The 18942-nt window shown below is 62.2% G+C and overlaps 1 protein-coding gene across 4 annotated transcripts in view; it reads left to right on the top strand.

The window, feature by feature from the left end:
- CASZ1 (castor zinc finger 1) overlaps positions 1 to 16470 on the top strand; it is a 148195-nt gene extending 131725 nt beyond the window's left edge. For 3 of the 4 annotated variants that reach the window (XM_043578558.1, XM_043578559.1, XM_043578557.1), the window contains 11 exons: positions 222 to 1072; positions 3429 to 3564; positions 3809 to 3872; positions 5154 to 5308; positions 5413 to 5535; positions 6488 to 6817; positions 8340 to 8538; positions 9313 to 9484; positions 11312 to 11463; positions 11554 to 11695; positions 14329 to 16470. In XM_043578558.1, coding sequence (XP_043434493.1) covers positions 222 to 1072; positions 3429 to 3564; positions 3809 to 3872; positions 5154 to 5308; positions 5413 to 5535; positions 6488 to 6817; positions 8340 to 8538; positions 9313 to 9484; positions 11312 to 11463; positions 11554 to 11695; positions 14329 to 15455 — 3451 coding nt within the window. In that variant the 3' untranslated portion in view covers positions 15456 to 16470. The other variant, XM_043578560.1, reaches the window with a different exon arrangement.
- Positions 16471 to 18942: the final 2472 nt, after the last annotated feature.

Genomic DNA, 18942 nt, shown 5'->3' with positions numbered 1-18942 from the left:
AGGGCGGCTGCTTGGCCTGGGGGAGGGAGGGGAGGCGGGGAAGGGGGCCCGCGCGGGGCTCGGGGTCCCGCCTCCCGGAGGCCACAGGCACAGGGGTAGGGGGGCTGCCCGGGGGTTCTCCGGGTCTCCCCCCGGGGCCGAGGCGGGAGCCGGGCAGGACCACCTCCGGGCGCCCCCTCCTCCCCGAGGCCCCGCGACAGCCCCTGCCGTGTCCCGTCCAGGCGCCCCGGCTGCACGTTCACCTTCAAGAACAAGTGTGACATCGAGAAGCACAAGAGCTACCACATCAAGGACGACGCGTATGCCAAGGACGGCTTCAAGAAGTTCTACAAGTACGAGGAGTGCAGGTACGAGGGCTGCGTGTACAGCAAGGCCACCAACCACTTCCACTGCATCCGCGCCGGCTGCGGCTTCACCTTCACGTCCACCAGCCAGATGACCTCGCACAAGCGCAAGCACGAGCGCAGGCACGTCCGCTCCTCGGGCGCGCTGGGGCTGCCGTCCTCGCTGCTGGGCGCCAAGGACACGGAGCACGAGGAGTCGAGCAACGACGACCTGGTCGACTTCTCGGCCTTGAGCAGCAAGAACTCCAGCCTGAGCGCCTCCCCGACCAGCCAGCAGTCCTCCGCCTCCCTGGCCGCCGCCGCCGCCGCCGCCGCCGCCGCCGAGGCCACGCCCGGCGCCGCCAAGCCGCCCAACAGCAAGATCTCCGGGCTGCTGTCCCAGGGCCTGCCCGCTTCCATCCCGCTGGCGCTGGCCCTCTCCAACTCGGGCCTGCCCACCGCCGCCCCCTACTTCCCTATCCTTCCGAGCCGGGGCAGCGCCTCCTTGCCCGCGGGGGCCCCCGGCCTCCTGGGTGCCATGTCGTCCGGGGCAGTGGCCTCGGCGGCAGCCGACACACCCGCCCTGGCCGCCTCGGGAGCCGGTGACTCTGCCCCGGCCGCCGCCACCTCTGTCCCGGTGCCCCCCGCCTCCATCATGGAGAGGATCTCGGCGAGCAAGGGCCTCATCTCACCCATGATGGCCAGGCTGGCCGCGGCTGCCCTCAAGCCCTCTGCCACCTTTGACCCAGGTGAGCAGGCCGGGCACTGCCCAGGAAACGAGTGGCTTACGGACCCCGGGAGCCCGCCGCCTCAGATCGCAGAGCAGAGTCGGGGGGTGTTGGAGAGGCGTCTTCCTACTCCTGCACCCACGTCCCCCACGCCCCCGGCCCCCATCTTTGCCTGGTCTCTGCCTCCGTCCTGTTTGTTTGCTATTGGGGCCCCCTTGTTCCGGCCTGCCCACCCCACCCGAGGCAGCTCTGTTCTCTCATCTGTGAAGTGGGGGCCGTAGGCCTGGCCTCACTGGGAGCCTGCGTGTCCCCGGGGCAGCTGGTCCTTACCACTCCGCACCCCCCAGTTGTCACCCTCCCTCATCGCAAGTCCAGCCGCTGATGAGAGGAGTCCCAGATCCCTGCGCCTCCCTAGGGCCCCCCGTGTCACCTGGAGGGGCATGGGTCCAGCCAAGCAGCAGGTGGCCGCACTTCAGGGATGCTTGGGATTTACACCCGGCTGGCCCCTCGAGGCCGAGGATAACCTTCCAGTGTCTCCCTCTCCGTCAGTGCCGTCTGGTAGAACTTTCTGCCAGAACGGAAATGTTCTGTCCTGTGCTGTCTGGTATGGCAGCCACTAGTCACCTGTGACTGTTGAGTGCCTGAACTTGGCTCTGTGACCAAGGAACCGGATTTTGGTTGGAATCCCTTTAACTTAGTCACACCTGGCCAGCGGCTGCCATGTTGGACAAGGCAGCCAGACCTCCCGAGTCCCACCTCTGGCCTCCCTCTGGCTTACCACGGGGAGCCGTTCTCCTTCTCAAGTTTTCTACTCTTTTTAAATGTTTTCTCTGATCTCTGGAATTCTTTGGCTTTCTGTTTACCTGGCTCCTCTCCCTGTTCTCCCCCTTCTCGGTACTTAGCTGAGAACAGTCAGCTGTCACTTCAGCCACTCATTCAGCAACCGCTGTGCTTACTGAGGGCTACGTGCCTTACCGGTGCTGGAGACACGGCAGGGAAGCAGAGTCCTGCCTGGTGGTACTGATGGGGCAGTGGGGGTAGCCTGATCCCGGGCACGCAGCCAGGAGGCGGCGAAGTCCAGACTTGGACCTCAGCGGTCCGGCTCCTGAACCCGCGTGCCCTACTCTGCTGTGAAACCGTCTCAAGACCAGACAGGACGGAAGGTCCCTGCGGCCTAGCCCAGGGGTCTGCCCAGGTCTCCTAGAGGGCCTGCCAGTGCTTGGCAAGGGGGCCGGGCCATTTCCCAGGGGACCTTGGGCAAGTGACTTCGGGGAGCTACTATCCTGTGCCGAGTGGGACGTTCCCATCAGCTGGAAGCGTGGAGTGACCCACCTTCCGTTCCCAGGTGTGAGAGGGACGGCAGGATGCCCAGGGGCCTTGTGCCTCTGGCCAGACGCCTGTGGGCCGAGGTGGGCCCCACTTTAGGACCACACTGAGCTCAGGGGCCAGACTGTCAAATTCTTTCTTTTTCATTAGAAAAATCTCCTTCCCCCAAAAGAAAGGTCAAGGGAAGGGGGGGGGGGGCGTTTTCCTTTATTTTTTAATCAAATGCCACTTGCTGTCTGTGAAGCAGCTTTCTGTCAGCTGCAGCGCCTTGGGGCAGATTAATATTTCAGCCACTTGGGGATTGTGGAGAAGGGCTCGGTGGACATGTTCCTGTCAGCAACTTCTTTTGCCCCTGCTCTGCTTGGCCTCCCAAATCATCTGCCTACCGAGCTCCAGACTTTCCCCCAATGGCTACACCCCGCCAGCTCCCACCCAGACCCTGGTCCAGCCCAGCCCGGCCACAGTGGGCCTCACATCCCTGCCCTGGACAGCTTGACGGGCGAGGTCACATAGTTTGAACTGCTCTGATTGGCTGTCAGCTCCCATCGCCCTGACACAGCAGATGCCCCTCCTAGGCATGCTCAGTGGAAGGCAGGGCCGTCGCCCCGGCAACAGCGGGCCGGGGACCTGCGGAGGGGCGCAGCTCCCAGTCTAGATCTGCCACTTTCCCTCAGCATTAACAGAGTCTTTAATAAAAGCCTAAGCGGCAGCCCCACAAATTGACTGTGACAGTCGGTGGAGAAAATGAAGGGCCCCCACCCCCGTGCCAGCCCCCTCCCCAGCCTCCCGCCCTTCTCCTCCAGGAGGCCCTGAGCTGGGACAACTTTGACATAATTTTGCAATAATTATCACTTGAAGAATTGCCACACAGGGGTAAGCGTCACAAGCGATCATGTCAGTGGGGAGAATCGCTGACCAGCAGCCAGGGTTCCCCTGGGGCCCCCGGCCCACCCAGCCCACTGCCCTCCCTTCCGGCGGTGGGGGGTTCCGGTCTGTGTCCATAGGAAGCCCTCAGCCCCTCTAACACCATCTTCCCTCCCCTCCCCTGTAGGAAACGGGCAGCAGGCCACCCCTGCCAGGTTCCCCCCGGCCCCGGTGAAGCAGGAGCCCGGTGAGAGCGCTGGCACCCCGGTTCCCCACGAGGTCTCCCAGGACCGCAGTTTAGACCTGACTGTGAAGGAGCCCAGGTGAGGCGAGGCCAGGCCCCCACCCCACCAGCTCTGCCCCACTGCAGGAGGCTCTTGGGGACAGCGCCCTTGGAGCCAGACCCCACCGAGGCCAGGGGCCAAGCCCTCCCGGCGGGGGTCCTCCTCCAGCCCAGGCAGATGTAGCAGGCGGGGCCGGGGCCTTCGGGATGGGCAGGGAAGGGTGAGTGTCTGGGCTCAGTCCCACGTACGTCTGAGCTAAGGCCCCTTGGTTTGTGTGTTCCAGTAATGAATCAAATGGCCATGCAGTCCCGGCAAACTCGTCTCTTTTATCCTCGCTTATGAATAAGGTAAGGACCATCCATCACACGCCTCCCGCTCCCCCACCCAGAGAAATTAAAGCTATGCTGGGGGGTGGGGGGGAGGTGTTTGTTTTTTAATGTTTTGCCTCTAATAAGATGAGTTTGTACCATTTAAATTTTGAGGCCATTTTTCATCGGATATAATTTCAGAGCCACTGCTTACAAATTAATTTAATGAACTGGCTGAAGAAATATATTCCAGCCTCTGACACCCTTTTCTTCCCTTCAGATGGAGGGCTCCAAAAGCTTTTCCAGAGCCCTCTAACTTCTTTCCCTCTCAGTTATTAATTTTATTTATTTATTTTATATATTTTTTTGTTTGTTTAAAAGGGGGTGGGGGAGGGGCACTAAAGTGGGAGCAAAGCATCAATTTCCACTTTTCGGGTTGAGTAATGGTCTCGGACGCCTTCCACAGAGGTCGCTCCAGAATATTTATTTTAAATAATGCAGGGTCTTTGTAAATTATACATCATCTCAAATATATTTCCCCCCTTCACATGATAAATTTGACTACAGCAAGATTAATTTGGTTACCATACACAAGTGACTGCTGGGGGAGCTGGGCCTGGGCCGGACCTCACGGGTGGGGGTCCCGCAGGGCCCTTGGCAGGGAAGGAGGCTCCCGCCACCCTGTGCCGAGGGCCCCGCGCCCTCTACTTTTCCTCTCTCCTTCCTTGCTCTCCTGCTCTACTTTTCCCTTCTTGGCGGTGGGGGAGGGTGTCACTGGCCCCTGTACCCCCTCGTTCCTTCGTGTTGGGGCCCCACACCCCATGTGGGTCAAGCTTTCACACAGGCTCCCCCTCGCCACTCCCCCTCCTGGCCCAGTAGCCCTGAGCCATCTTGATCTCACCCCCTGAGCCTCCCTCCCTCCCTCTCTGCTCCTCTTTTGTGTGCCTTCTCTTGTTCTCAAGGAATTCATAGGGGTTACCGCCCCCCCCTCCTGCACTTCTTTTGAAAACCTGGCAGGAAAAGAACCAGGGAGCCACAAAGTCTGGGGAAAGCTGGTCTGGTGTGTGCCCAGAGTCCCGGCCTTAGCTTGAGTGATGGATCTTAGCACCACGGGGTTTGTGTGGAGGAGCCGTGGCATCTCCACGTTGCCTTGGGCAGCACCATTCAGAGCGGACTCGGCTGTGGCCAGAGCTGTGCAGGGCCAGGCGCCCTCTCCTCTCCACTGCTCTAGTGCGTTGCAAGAGGCCCAGGCGGCCCAGAGCCGCTGCTGCTCCCACGGCGGCCAGCCAGTCCCAAGCACCGGCCCTGTTCTCTTTGCAGATGTCTCAGGGCAACCCCAACCTTGGCAGCCTGTTGAACATCAAGACAGAAGCGGAGGGCAGCCCCGCCGTGGAGTCCTCGCCCTTCCTGGGCAAGGCCGTGAAGGCGTTGGTTCAGGAGAAGCTGTCCGAGCCCTGGAAGGTGTACCTTCGAAGGTGAGGGGCTCCCTGGCAGAGCAAAGGAGCAGGAAGGGCCACGCCCACCGGTCGTGGTGGCCAGTGCCCCAGGGTCTCCTCTGACCGCTGCTTCCTCTGGCCAGGTTTGGCACCAAGGACTTCTGTGACGCCCAGTGTGACTTCCTTCACAAGGCACACTTCCACTGCGTGGTGGAGGAGTGCGGCGCGCTTTTCAGCACCCTGGACGGGGCCATCAAGCATGCCAAGTGAGTGGGGGTCCCCAGGGCGCGTGGAAACCCAGCCCCTTTCATTCCAGCCTGGCTCCAGGCTGCGTGGGGTTGGGGGCTGCCTGGGTCTCTAGCTGCCTTCCAGGCAGGCGCCGTGTGCTGCTCGCACCGAAACTCAGAAGCTGAGCTAGTTTCTTAGAAGGTACTGCCTGAAAAAGGCAGGCTTCCCCATCCTTCCACCTGCTCAGCCGCCTGGCGGGGTCCTCTGAGCCTGTCCAGGCTCCACCTAGAGACCCTGAGCAGCTGTTTCTGCCCACCCCCCACGCCCCTCCCCCACCAGTGTGGCCAGCAGCTCTACCACAGATGTTCCCTACAGAGCCAGCTGGAAAGACCCCACTCTGACCCAGGCAGAGACCTTAGATGAAGGCCTTTTCCAAGCCACAGTATTGCATTTGTAGATTTTCTTTGACCTAAAAATAATGAAATTAATTTGTAAACCCACTGAGCTGAAAAGCAGCAGGCCAGCCGCCTCTTGTAATTGAACCCAGAACTTGCAGACATTTAACACAGACCTTGGCTACTGCCGGGCCCCAGCTCAGGCTCCGCTCACTGCTCAGGCAGCCGTTAGTCTGCAGAAGAGCCATCTTTGAGGGCCGAGCGAGACCCACCTTTAATTCTCAGAGCAGATTCTGGAAGCACAGATTCATGCCCCCTGCTGTCCCTGTCCCCTGCTCTGTGTAGGAAGGAGCTAGAGACAGACACAGCAGGAAGGTCACAGGAAGACATAGCTAGGGCTGAGCCAGGAGCCCAAGTTCAGAACCAGAGGACACAGCAGTTCTCAGTCCTTCCCTCCTGGTGGCACCACACCTGCTGCTGGGGACTATGTAGGGACACGGGGCCCCTAGGCTCGTGATGGGGTAACATCCAGGGAAAGGCTACCTGCGCAGGGCCCTCTTCCTCCCCACTGAGCCACTGTTTCTGCCTGTTGCAGCTTCCACTTCCGGACGGAGGGAGGAGCAGTGAAGGGAAACGCGGAGGCTCCCTTCCCCACCTCGGCTGCGGAGACCAAACCTGCCTTGGCCCCCTCGTCCCCTCCAGCGCCTCCTGTCACCACAGCCTCTCTGGAGGGTCCCACTCCCAGCCCGGCTGCCGTGCCCTCCACCCCCACGCTGCTCGCCTGGAAGCAGCTGGCTTCCACCATACCCCAGATGCCTCAGATTCCAGCGTCAGTGCCTCACCTGCCCACTTCGCCCTTGGCAACGACTTCTCTAGAAAACGCCAAGCCCCAGGTCAAACCCGGATTCCTCCAGTTCCAGGAGAAGTGAGTCCCTCGATGAGCCGGGAGTCCCGTGTCCCCCGCGTGTCTCGGGAGTAGGTGCTAGCAAGGGCAGCCGAGGAGGTGCTGCTCCTAACCCTGCAGTGAGCCCGGGCTGTCCCCAGCCTCTCTGGGACACGGTCATCGGACGCTGTCCTTCTAGCCAAAGAAGCTGCTGCTCTGGCCTCACTGCCTGCTCCCCAAGCAGGCAGCCGGGGTGGGAGAAGGTGGTGGTGGTAGGGGCCGCTGTTCCAGAGGGGCAGTGTTGGCGCTGTGAGGACCAGCTTAGGTGGGCCGGGAGTGCTGGGCCTCGCCCGGCAAGGCAGGCTGCATCTCACTCTGGGCCTTGCACCCATGGCTAAGTCTCTGCAGAGCAGGCGAAGTCATGGGTGGGGGGCGAGGGGGCTAGGCCCCCACTCCAGGCCCACACCCGTCCGCACAGTGGTCTGAGCTCTCAGGGGTGGAAGGGACCTTCCTCACTGGATGGTGGTGGCGCCTTGCGGCGAGAACGGTGACTCTGTATCGTTATGTGTGCGGCTTCCTGTTCTCAATAAAAGTAATAAATTGGATGTGAACGTGTACCGCCTGAGTGGCAGCTGTCCCCCCTCTCTGGGCACCTGGGGCTGGGCCTCTGGCATGGAAGGGGACCTGCGTTCCTCTCCGTCCCTCCCCGAGCTTCCCTTGTTCGTTCCGCCTCCCCACAGCGGCAGCGCTCTTAGTCTCCCCAGCGCGGTCGGATTCCCACCCCGGGGCCACCGTGGCGGCAGCTGTGGCACCAGCCAGGGCAGAAGGCCGGGGCGTGGCGTCCTCCACACCTGTCTGCAGCCCAGGAGGCAGGCCGTGGGGCAGGGCTGCCGCTCACGGGGCAGGCTGGCATGGGGGCTCAGCCCAGCACCCCCCACCCCCCCACCCCCGAGCCCCACCACTCAGCCGGCTGGTGAGGTTCTCTGAGTGGGCGGGAGCCCTGAGCCCCGAGCTGACCCTGGGGACCCCCGGCAGCTGTGCGCCTCAGCGGGACCTGACACCAGGCGCACACTCCCCCTGGCCAGGGCCCCGAGGAGGCAGAGCTTCCGGGTAGGGCTGCCCACCCATCTGCACCCTGTCAGTCAGCCACACCCAGGGCAGTGCCCGTGCCACGCCAGCCAGGCCCTCACTGGCGCCCTGCCAGGGCTGGCAACGCCATCTCTCGTTTTCACATCCAAGAGGTTGTTGCAGCCGCCTTATCTATAATCCTGAGGTGTGGCCGTGGAAACTACGTGTCCCAGCATGCAATGCTCTGGGCAGGCTGCACACCGCAACCCTTTCTGCACCAGCCGAGCTCCAAAAAGAAGGCAGGAAAGCATGCTGGGATCTGTAGTCTCCTCTGGCCGAGGCCACTTGTTGAGCAGGAAGGCAGCCCCGGGGGCCATTCCTCTGGGCCGCACCGCGGGGGATTAGGGGGCAGAACCCCAACTCGACCAATGTCGGGATGCCGGCGGGGAGGGCTCCGGGAACGCCAGTGACCTTCCGGGCTGTGGTTTCCTTCCAGCGATCCTTGCCTCGCCACGGACTGCAAGTACGCCAGCAAGTTCCACTTCCACTGTCTCTTCGGGAACTGCAAGTACGTCTGCAAAACCTCCGGCAAGGCCGAGTCCCACTGCCTGGACCACATCAACCCCAACAACAACCTGGTGAACGTGCGAGACCAGTTTGCGTACTACTCACTTCAGTGTCTCTGTCCCAACCAGGTCAGCTCCGGGGACAGGTGCGGGCGGGGGCCTGGGGCCCAGGGTGGGGGGCAGGGAGGCCCGGGGCCCGGGGGTGGCTCCCCCTCCCGGCAGGGATTCGTTACGCCTCTCACGCCCGTTTTGAATTGGCCTCGTCCAGACTCTGGAAAGGGCACTGTCTTGCCCCTGGGCCCCTGGAGGCCCCTGGGCAGGGGTCCAGATTGGTGCTCAGTTGGTGACGTCTGTCATTTCATCCCAACTCTCCGTGCACTTGGCATCATTCTGCCCATCCTGGAACTATGCTCCCTTTCCCCAGAGGCCTAGAATTTTAAAATAGGCCCATTGGACAGCTAGAGATTGAACTGTCCGTGCCCCAGATAGGAAGGGCAGATCAAGTTCACCATAAAGGCCTACCCCAAGACTGGTAGGGGCTGTTTGGCAGAGTGCCTTGAGAAGGAGTCTGATCCTAGAGCTGGGCATTCCAGAGAAGAGTGCTAGGCCAGATTAGTGACGTCTGCCTAAGGCCAAGCCTCCAGAGAGGAGTGCTAGGATAGATTAGTGATGTCTGCTCTGGGTGTGGAATTAGAAATGGGTGGCACGATTACCAGGTAGGATGTTTGGGTCAGATTCCAACAGGGACATACCGCTTTTTAACACGTGAAAGGCCTACACCCAGTTGTGTTTTCTGATTTGAGCACGGAAGAACAAAGGGCCTGCCACGCCCAGAGCCGTGGGCCCGGTGGGAGCTCAGAGAGGTGGTCAGCCTGGCCCTGACCCTCCCGTCCCTCCCTGCAGCACTGCGAGTTCCGGATGCGTGGACACTACCACTGCCTCCGGACCGGCTGCTACTTTGTGACCAACATCACCACCAAGTTGCCGTGGCACATAAAGAAGCACGAGAAAGCCGAGCGGCGGGCAGCCAACGGATTCAAGTACTTTACCAAGCGCGAGGAGTGTGGCAGGCTAGGTACTGAGGGCCGCGGCTGGGGGGAGAGACTTGCAGCAGGTGGCAAGGTTGTGGCTCTGGTGGCCCCGGCCACCTCTCCCGGTACCCACCTCTTGTCCCTGCACGTCAGACTCTGTGTTGTGTTAAAAATGCCACTGATGTCACAGGCCAGGCATCATCAAACAGGGGAAACTGTCAAAACACGGAGAGCCCAGGAATAGGGGTGTGGGTGACTCAGAGCACTCCGCCTACATCCGGGGAAAATGCCTGGGGCCTCGTCATCAGAGTCGGGCCTTGGACTCGGTGCCCTTTCCCGTTCTCTCAAGAGGGAGTGCGGATAACATAGGAGCCCCTGATGTTCCTCACTCTGGGATCTCTTTCCATGGCTCTAACTGCAAGGGCTTTTCCAGAACGGCCCCTGGTTTGTTTGCTCATTCAGCAGATACCTATCGAGGAAGAGCGGTGTGCAGGGCTCCGTGCTGTTGCGGGAGGTGGTGGGGGTGGTGGGAGCTCAGGGTTTTGAGTGTCTTCTCTGGCCAGCACCGTGCTTGGCGGTGGGGGTCTGGTAGGACAAGCATGTACACTGTGGATCGGCCCAGAGCATCTGTGACCTGGGGTGACCCAGAAGGAGGTGGCCATGGGGCTGGGAAGGAGGCCACAGATGGCCCTGAACTTCGAAGCAGATGCCAGGGAGCTGAGTCTGCTGTTGAGAGCTGGGCCCTCGTCAGGGAAGCCGCCCGGAGCCCTGGACCCGACCGGGGCCTCCCGAGTAGCTCCCTGGCCCCAGCTTGCCCTGAGGATGCCTTTGGGCGGGGGGCAGACCCTACCCACCTGCCCCAGGATGGAGCCACACGTTCACAGGCCTGCAGATGTGGGGTAGGAATCTGCCAGGAAAAAACTGGAAACTGGAAGGCAGGTGGCAGCTAGGCAGGCCGGGCACAGACAGCTGGGCCGCAGGCCAGGCCTGTTGTGACTCAGGTGGTCATAGCAGCAGGGCCTTGGGGGAGCAGAGGTGGGGCCGTTGGCTGCCGCAGACTGGCCCTTCCACAGGCGCAGGGTGAGATACTCAGCGACTGCCAGAAAAGACAGGAAACAAACCTTTCTTTCAAGTATTAATTCAAAAAGAATTCGTGGCCTGGGAGAGGGTTGGGAACCATGGCAACAGATGTCAACATTTGGTGGCCTGTGCCGTCCTTGGGCTCAGTTTACGGGGGTCAGGGTATTCCGTAGTTGTCGGTATTTACTCAGCTTCGGGTGTTTTTGGTGGGAGTTGGGGCCAAACAAAGCTGGGGGCTGATATAAGACACCTGGCCAGCCCCGGCGCCATGGCAACGGGCAGGCCTTCACCTGCCCTTTGCTGACACTGTTGCAGTCTTGCCCGCTGTTTGTTCTCAGCCCAGAGCGAAGCCGAGGTGGGTGGGGGCGGGGCAGAGGTCCACACAGGTCTGGGGGCAGGCACCCGGGCTCCCCAGAGATGCGGAGACAGGTGGCTTGCCGGGAGGGGGCCGACCTGTGGACGGGTCATTAGGGTCTCTCGCCCAGAAACCCCGGGACCTCTCAGCGAGAGGGGGCAGGGGATGGGGCCCAGCCTCGCCACTGTCACCTGCCCCCACGCCAGGCCAGAGGAGAGGGTGGGCCCAGGCCCTGGCCAGCCGGAGAGCCTAGGACCTCCTCCCCCGGGGGTGGGGTGGATACAAGCCCTCCTCAGAGGAATGCCACCACGGGGCACGTGTCCCCTCCCCAGACACCATCTGCCCGTTGGCCACACTCCCCTGAGCCCAGGAGGCACGGTGGGTGCTGTGCGCGCCGGCCGGGGGAAGCTCACGGCCGGCGGGGCTGTGTCCGCAGGCTGCAAGTACAACCAGGTGAACAGCCACTTCCACTGCATCCGGGAGGGCTGCCAGTTCTCCTTCCTCCTCAAGCACCAGATGACCTCCCACGCCCGGAAGCACATGCGGAGGATGCTGGGCAAGAACTTCGATCGCGTGCCCCCCTCCCAGGTGAGCGCCCGGGGTGCCCAGCCTGCCTGCCCCCCCTGTGGGCGGCGTGGCCCCCGCCCAGCTTCCTCAGGGTGCCCCTTCTTCTTTCAGGGCCCCCCGAGCCTGATGGACACGGAGACAGAGGAGTACATGGATTACACGGGCTGCAGCCCGGGCGCCGTGTCCTCTGAGTCGCCCACCATGGACCGGAGCTGCTCCAGCACCCCCGTGGGCAACGAGAGCACGGCGGCAGGTGAGCACACGGCCGGGCAGCGCGGCGACAGCGCGAGCAGCGGGCCAGGAGGAGACATCGGGGGCCGGGAGCTTCCGGCCCGAGGCACCGCAGGGTCCATCTTAGGGTTCGTGGTCACGTGGCCTCAAAGGAGGACAGAGCCAGCCTTAGTGTGCGGTAGGGCCGGCTGGTCTGGGGGACACAGGTCACTGAGGCCCCCTCCTGCCCGCACTCAGCCCTTGGCTTCGGCTTCCAGGAGAGGAGCTGGGCTCGTCCTCAAGGGCAGAGGGGCCGGGGACCTGCCAGGGCCCAGGTCCCGGGCCCGCGGCCTTCCTTCTGGCCCTTCTGCCATCGTCCCGAAGCTCAGTCCCTGGACCCCAAACTGGGGTCGCACCAGGCCCGGGCTCTGCCGCAGGCCCTCTCTGAGCCCACCACGGCCTCTCCCTGCGCAGCCTCCCCTCCCGTCCTCTCCTCCTCCTGCCGCCTCCTTCCCCACTCTTCTCTCGTGCCGCTTCTCTGCTCGTCATCTGTCCACGTGTTTTCATATCATACTTGCTTCTGCCATTGGGTTTCTCATTTTGGTTCTTTTTTGTTTGTTTTTTCTTTGTTTTGGTTTTCTTTTTTTTTTTTTTTTTTTTTTTTCTGCTTTTCTCCACCCTCTCCAGGCTGCCCGGCTCCTCCTCCTCCTCCTCTTCCTCCTCCTGCTGCCGCTGGCGACGAGGCTGCCCGTGTGGCTCCGCAGCCGCCACTGACCCCATCCTTCTCAGCGGCCGTGCTCCGGGCGCCCCTCCCCTCCCTCCCATGCCTCTTTTCTCCGCCCTGTCTCTCATACTCTCTGCTCAGTGCCACTCTCGGAGCCACCCGGGGCCTGGGCCACCCGGTCGGCAGCCCGCCCCGCCTCCCGCCCGCCACAGCCACCGCAACTCCAGTAAAAAGTGACGTCCCCCTAGTTCAGGATGCTGCAGGTAACTCGCACATGCCTTCTTGCCAGTGTGTGTCACCTCCGCTGACCCTCAAGGCCATGGTCCGGGACCTGACCTTTTCCTGTGACCTGCTGGGGCGAGGACAGGGCCAGCCTGCATCCCTCACAGCCCAGCACCCCCCAAAACCAGAGAGCCCTGTCTCTGTCCCGAGGACAGCTCCTCTGGACTCCTGCTCAGCATTGGGTCCAGGCAGGGCCCTGACACCAGCCTGACCCCCTCCCAGCCCTGGAGCCAAGCAGGAAGAGGGAGTCCCTGGGGCTCAGGCCCCAGGCAGTGCTCAATGGCAGGGGTGCCTCCAGTTCCCACCCCACCTCCCACCCCTGCATATCCGATGCCCCGCAGGGCTGGGACCCGCCAGCCCCTCGCCTCTGCTGTGGCCATCACCGCAGCCCTGCACCTTCCTTCACTCATTTTTGCCTCACGTTCTGCTGAGTGCCAGGCCAGTGCTGTGCCAGAGAGGCAGAAGGTCTCCCTTCTGGAATTCTACCTGTGGAAGGCTGTCCCTGCCATAACCACACTGAGCCCTGTGCCCTCAGACCCAAAGCAGCCACTTCTCACTCACCTGGATCTCCAGGCCCCACACCCTCCCTTGTCCTGCGCCACGCGCCCCCACACCGTCGCCGCCCTTGGTTTCTCTTCGCCTGCCAAGGTGGGGGGTGACTGGGTCCGTTCCCTAAATGGACGACGCGGCACAGTGGTGCCGTGGAGGCCGGATATTCTAGGCAGGTTCGGGGCAGGCTGAGCAGGTCAGCCACATGGGAGAAGCCTGGAGAATACCCACCCTTGGCCCTGGGTAGGGCCAGCCCCTGAAGGTTTCTCTCTCATTCCTAGGGTGTGAGGCCGGGAAGGCCAGGGTTGTTGTCCCTCCCCCAGCCGCCTGCGCAGTGCCAGGGGCTGCTGTCCCCTCACGCCACAGCAGCAGGGCCACTCTCAACCAGGCAGCCCTGGCCATGAGCCATCCGAAGTCCAGGGCGCTGTTGGGTCCAGTTGGGAGGGCACAGATGGGAACCCGTCTGCTGGCTGAGCCCCTGCTCCGGCCCCGGCCCCTCAGAAGAGCTGCCCTCTTCTGGCTTACTGGGGGCAGAAGACCCCCCACGAGACTTGAAAGAATCTCTGGCACCAAAGGGAAGGTGTCCCTCAGGGCAGGGCGTTACGGCTCCAAACGGCCCCAGGGCGCTGGGCATCCCTGCGGGAAGTAGGTAGGTCCCCTGTGCAGACAGGTGGGCAGCCGGGGAGACTGGTTAGCCGGCCGGGAGAAGGAGCCCGCCTGTCCCTCATTAGAGGCGGGTTCGCGATGGCATCCTGGCGTCCGTCCAACCTGGGTAATTACACTCTGCCGACCTAGATTCCCCCTTCAGCTTCAATTAGCGCCAGGATGCGTCCTCGCTTCCCACCCAAACTGGCCAGGAAGCGGCCACCACATCCCCCGGGTTGCTTGCTCTGCCGCACGAGGGGCGGATGCCTGTGTGGTCGTCCTGCAGACAGGGGATGACGCAAGGGGAAGCCTGGGGGCTCCCTGGTTCTTCGGGGGAGGGGGAGGGGGAGAGGCCCCCAAAGTCTGGGGAAGCCGACCCCCCAGCGCTGCCCTCCGGCCACCATGCGGAACCGGGGACCCTGCGTGGGTGTGAAAGGCTCCCCGGCACGCGCTGACCTCCCCCGGCCCCTCCGCAGGGAACACCATCTCCATGCCCACAGCCTCCGGGGCCAAAAAGCGCTTCTGGATCATCGAGGACATGTCGCCGTTCGGCAAGCGGCGCAAGACGGCCTCCTCGCGGAAAATGCTGGACGAGGGCATGATGCTGGAGGGCTTCCGGCGCTTCGACCTCTACGAGGACTGCAGGGACCCGACCTGCCAGTTCTCGCTCAAGGTCACGCACTACCACTGCACGCGGGAGAACTGTGGCTACAAGTTCTGCGGACGCACGCACATGTACAAGCACGCGCAGCACCATGACCGCGTGGACAACCTCGTGCTGGACGACTTCAAGCGCTTCAAGGCCTCGCTCAGCTGCCACTTCGCCGACTGCCCCTTCTCGGGCTCCAGCACGCACTTCCACTGCCTGCGCTGCCGCTTCCGCTGCACCGACAGCACCAAGGTGACGGCGCACCGCAAGCACCACGGCAAGCAGGACGTGATCAGCGCGGCGGGCTTCTGCCAGTTCAGCTCGAGCGCCGACTGCGCCGTGCCCGACTGCAAGTACAAGCTCAAGTGCTCGCACTTCCACTGCACCTACCCGGGCTGCCGCCACACGGTCGTGGGCATGTCGCAGATGGACTCGCACAAGCGCAAGCACGACAAGCAGGAGCGCGGCGAGCCACCCGCCGCGTCCCCGGGCCCCGCCGTCGGCCTGGACGGCGCGCTGTCGCTGGGCACCGAGCCCGGGGCCCCCCTGCTCTTCCTCCCGCCCGCCGCCGCCGCCGCCGCCGCCGCCGCTTCCGCGGGCCTGGGGCTGGGGCCGGGCGATGCGGGCGACCCCGGGGACCCCGGCCCGCCCGACGGCCCCGGGCCCCGCGACGGCCCCGCTGCACCCGCGCCCGGCCCGGTGGCGGCTGGGGAGTCGTCGCAGGAGGACGAGGAGGAGGAGCTGGAGCTGCCCGAGGAGGAGGCGGACGACGACGAGGACGACGACGAAGACGACGACGACGACGAGGAGGACGACGACGACGACGAGGACGACGACGAGGACCTGCGCACCGACTCGGAGGAGTCGCTGCCCGAGGCGGCGGCGGCGGCGGCGGGGCCGGGGGCGCGGAGCCCAGAGCTGGCGGCCCCGGCGCCCGCCACAGCGTCGCCCTAGCCCGCCCGTCGGGGACGCCTCGCCCGCCCCCCTCCCGTGGTGGCCATTGTGATTCCTTTTGTAAGAGATGCTATTTATCTGTAACGCTGCCCCCCCCCCCCGCCCCCGCCAGAGCTACGCGATCGCACCCCGGTGCCGGCGTGGGGAGGCGCTCCGGGCTCGGGGCGGCCCCGCCGGTGCTTCCGGACCCCGAGTCCGTCTCAGGACAGAGGCGGGGGCCTCCCTCTGGTGCTCCGGGGCCGCCCCCGCCCCGCCCGCGGCGCGCGGCCAGCGGCTGGAAGGACAGGCTGCGAGCGACCCTCCTCTGGCTGCACTTCGGGGATCTTCTTCAGGGAAACAGAAGGTGCTCTTGTCCGGGGTGGGACCGAGGAGCGGGGGCCCTGAGGGCGAGGCGGGCGCGCAGACACCCGGGCAACCGCCCCGCGCGCCCCTCCCCGCGGCCGGACCCCGGGCCCCGCGACCACGCCGGTGGGATTCCTCATTGCTCAGGACTGGGAAGGGCGCCGGGGGTCACCGCGACCCCCAGCCCTCACCCCCAGAGGCGGGCCCCACTAGCATCTGGCAGGGCCTCCCATTCACGCAGCTAAGACCCTCCCTCCTGGCCCCGGGGGGGCGGGGGAGGGAGGGGCAGAGGCGCCAGCGCCGGCGACACTGCAGGGACCGCGGAGGAAACCTCACGGAATTGGCAGAGGTGGGGCGCTGGGCCCCGCCGCTGGGCCCTGCCCCGGTGTCTGCTCCCGAGGGCTGGGGCCTGGAAGAGGCGCGTCTCGGCCGCCCGGGGACTCCCAGGCCCCAGCCTCTGCCCACGGAGGGCTGAGGCTGTGTCCGCTTCCATACCTAAGAGCGGCAGGTGCTGGCGTGCTGGGCCCGGCAGGGGTCTCAGCCACCCACGTGGTGGGAACAGGAAGGATACCACTGTTTGGGGCTTTAATATTCAAAATGGGGAAAAAAAATGCGAGAAAGTTGTACAGTATTTTTCCTGTAAAGGTTATTATTCTACATAGAACAAAAAGAAGAAAAAAGGCAGGTGGGCCGCGAGAGCACAGGCCCGCCTCGGACCAGCCCTGAGGTTGGAGACCGAGTGCAATCGCTCACGTGGGATTTCGTTTCGCATTTATTTTAGAGGCCTTACCAGTTTGAGGCTGTCTGTCTTTACACTAGCACTGACGGGAGCTGCGTGATTCCAACTTTTAACTTGAATTTTGTAGAAACAAGAAAAAGGACTATTACTGTTGATACAAGTTTGTAGTTAACATTTGAGTTTTTCTCTATTGGTTATGCGTGTGGCTTTATAGGGCTTTTTTTTTTTTCCCTCAGTTTTTATTATTTTGTTTGGGATGCTTCTTTGCCAGTGCAACCCACCAGACTTGGGTCCCTTTTCAAAACACCCCCACTTCCTGGAGAGGATGAGGCCACCAAGCCCAGTTTGGGGGGGTGGGCGCCTGGCTGGTGCACACCAGGCCACGGGCTCTGAGGGCGACAGGGACCCAGCACAGGCGACCCAAGCTTCCCATGTCTCCAGTCCCGGCCACCAGCCTGGCTCAGGTTGGACCCTGAGACTCTGTCGCAGGGAGAGAGCCAAGCCCAGCCTAGAGGAGGCCTGTCTCCCAGAACCTCCTCCCCACAGATCTCCAAGGGGAGCCCCACCTGATGGTGGGGAGGTGGGCACTGGTTTTCTTTTTTTTTCTTTTTGTCCTTGTGTGTGTGTGTGTGTGTGTGTGTGAGTGTGTGTGTGTGTGTGTGTCCTCTTGGCTGCCCACAGCCAGAGAGCCGGGATCATCTGCACTGGACAGAGGGAGCAGGGAGGGAGGAGTGGTCAGACGGAGCGTACCTGATTCAACAGGGAGCAAATCGTTTCCTAAAACGTGTCCCCTACCAGAGCCTCCTGAATTCTGTGGGCGCCTCGCGCTGCTGCTGACATTCGCCCAGGCTCTGTGCCCTACCACAGAGCTGCTGGGTGTGTGGAGGGAATTTTGTAAAGGAAAAAAAAAAAAAAACAAAAGCAAAAAACAAAACACAAAAACATTTTTCAATGTAGCAAAATTAAACAAAACAAGACAAAAAAAAAAGACAAAAAAAAAGAAAAAAGAAAAAAGAAGATGCCGACAGTGGGAAGTCTAGCCTTTTGTAAACTCCATATTGCACACTAGGACTATAAGCCATTGCTAGCTCATTTTGAATTTTAATGTGTAATTTTTGTTTTATTTTCTTTCTGTGGGGAAAACAATGCTTGATCCACCAATGCTCTTTTTAATGTTTTATAACTATGTATGTGTATATATATAAATATAAAATAATATGTATGCACATATGTGTGTGTATATATCTATATGTATATACATATATAGATATATAGAGATATATAGAGAGGTTTTGAGATGAAAAATGCAGAACGTGAAAACCGAACTGAACAGCGTGTGCTCTGATTACTTGAATCTGGTCTCCTCGGCACCTGGTTATTAAGAACTGAATATTTTTCCACTTGAATTTAGTGCTATTAGAAATTTAATATATGTGTTTTATTTATTTGATTTTTTTTTTTTTTTGCATGACTGATGCAAGGTTTGACATTTTCACTCAATAAAAACTGGAAAAAAAAATCTATCAAGGTATCTTTTATTTTTAAAATCAGCCTCAAGTGGCTGGCAGTGATCGGGCCACGCAGGACGGCACAACCGTGGCCCGGCTTCACGTGCCAGGGCAGGGACGAGGGGAGGGAGTCGGTCACTCCCCAACCCTGGCAGGAAAGGGGCAGACCAGTTTGGCCCTGGGATCGGGCCGAGTTCCCCCAGGTTGCCGGGGACAGGCGGTGGGGAGCTCGGGTCCTGAGCTCCGGAAGGGTGGCTTCCTTCCCCGGCGCTGCCTGAAGCCCCCCGAGTGAGGCCCAGGGGCTGCCGGAGGGCAGAACTGACTGGCCTGGTAGCCCCAGGCCTCGGGCAAAGGCTCCCCACCCCCTGGCCCCAGACCCCGGCCAGCCCCAGCCTCCTGCAGCCGGGGCTACCAGGCAGGCGCTTGGCAGGGTCATCCTTTGCCGCCTCCTTCGGCTCCTTCCTTCTTCCTGCAGGGACCTGCCTGGGCTGGGAACGGCGCGTACCCGGATCCGATCCGGATGCTGGCTCGGCTCCTGCCTGGAGCACGTGGGGGCAGAGCCAGAGGAGGCCGATTCCTAGGTCTGCAGCCACCAGCCCCAGGCCTGAGCTGCCGGCCCTGTGGCCCATCAGTGGGGGGGGGGGGGGGGCTCCCCCGGGGGGGGGGCTCCCCCAGGGTGGGGGGGCCTCCCCCAGAAGCCTGGATGGTGCAAATACAGCCACCGGGCCTCGCCCAGAGCACAGGCCTCATGCCTCGTTCACCCTGACATTTCTAAATGGTGACCTGCTTTCCCATCAAACCTCATCACCTACACCACCTTGCCGGTCTTGCCCTGAGCTGACCTCCTCCCAGGTGGCCGAAGCATCCCAGGGCCCCGGGGCGGGGATGTGTGTGGGAT

The sequence above is a fragment of the Prionailurus bengalensis genome, chromosome C1 (genome assembly GCF_016509475.1).
Source record: "Prionailurus bengalensis isolate Pbe53 chromosome C1, Fcat_Pben_1.1_paternal_pri, whole genome shotgun sequence".
In the NCBI taxonomy this organism is placed as follows: domain Eukaryota; kingdom Metazoa; phylum Chordata; class Mammalia; order Carnivora; family Felidae; genus Prionailurus; species Prionailurus bengalensis.
This window is presented reverse-complemented; position numbering and strand designations above follow the sequence as displayed.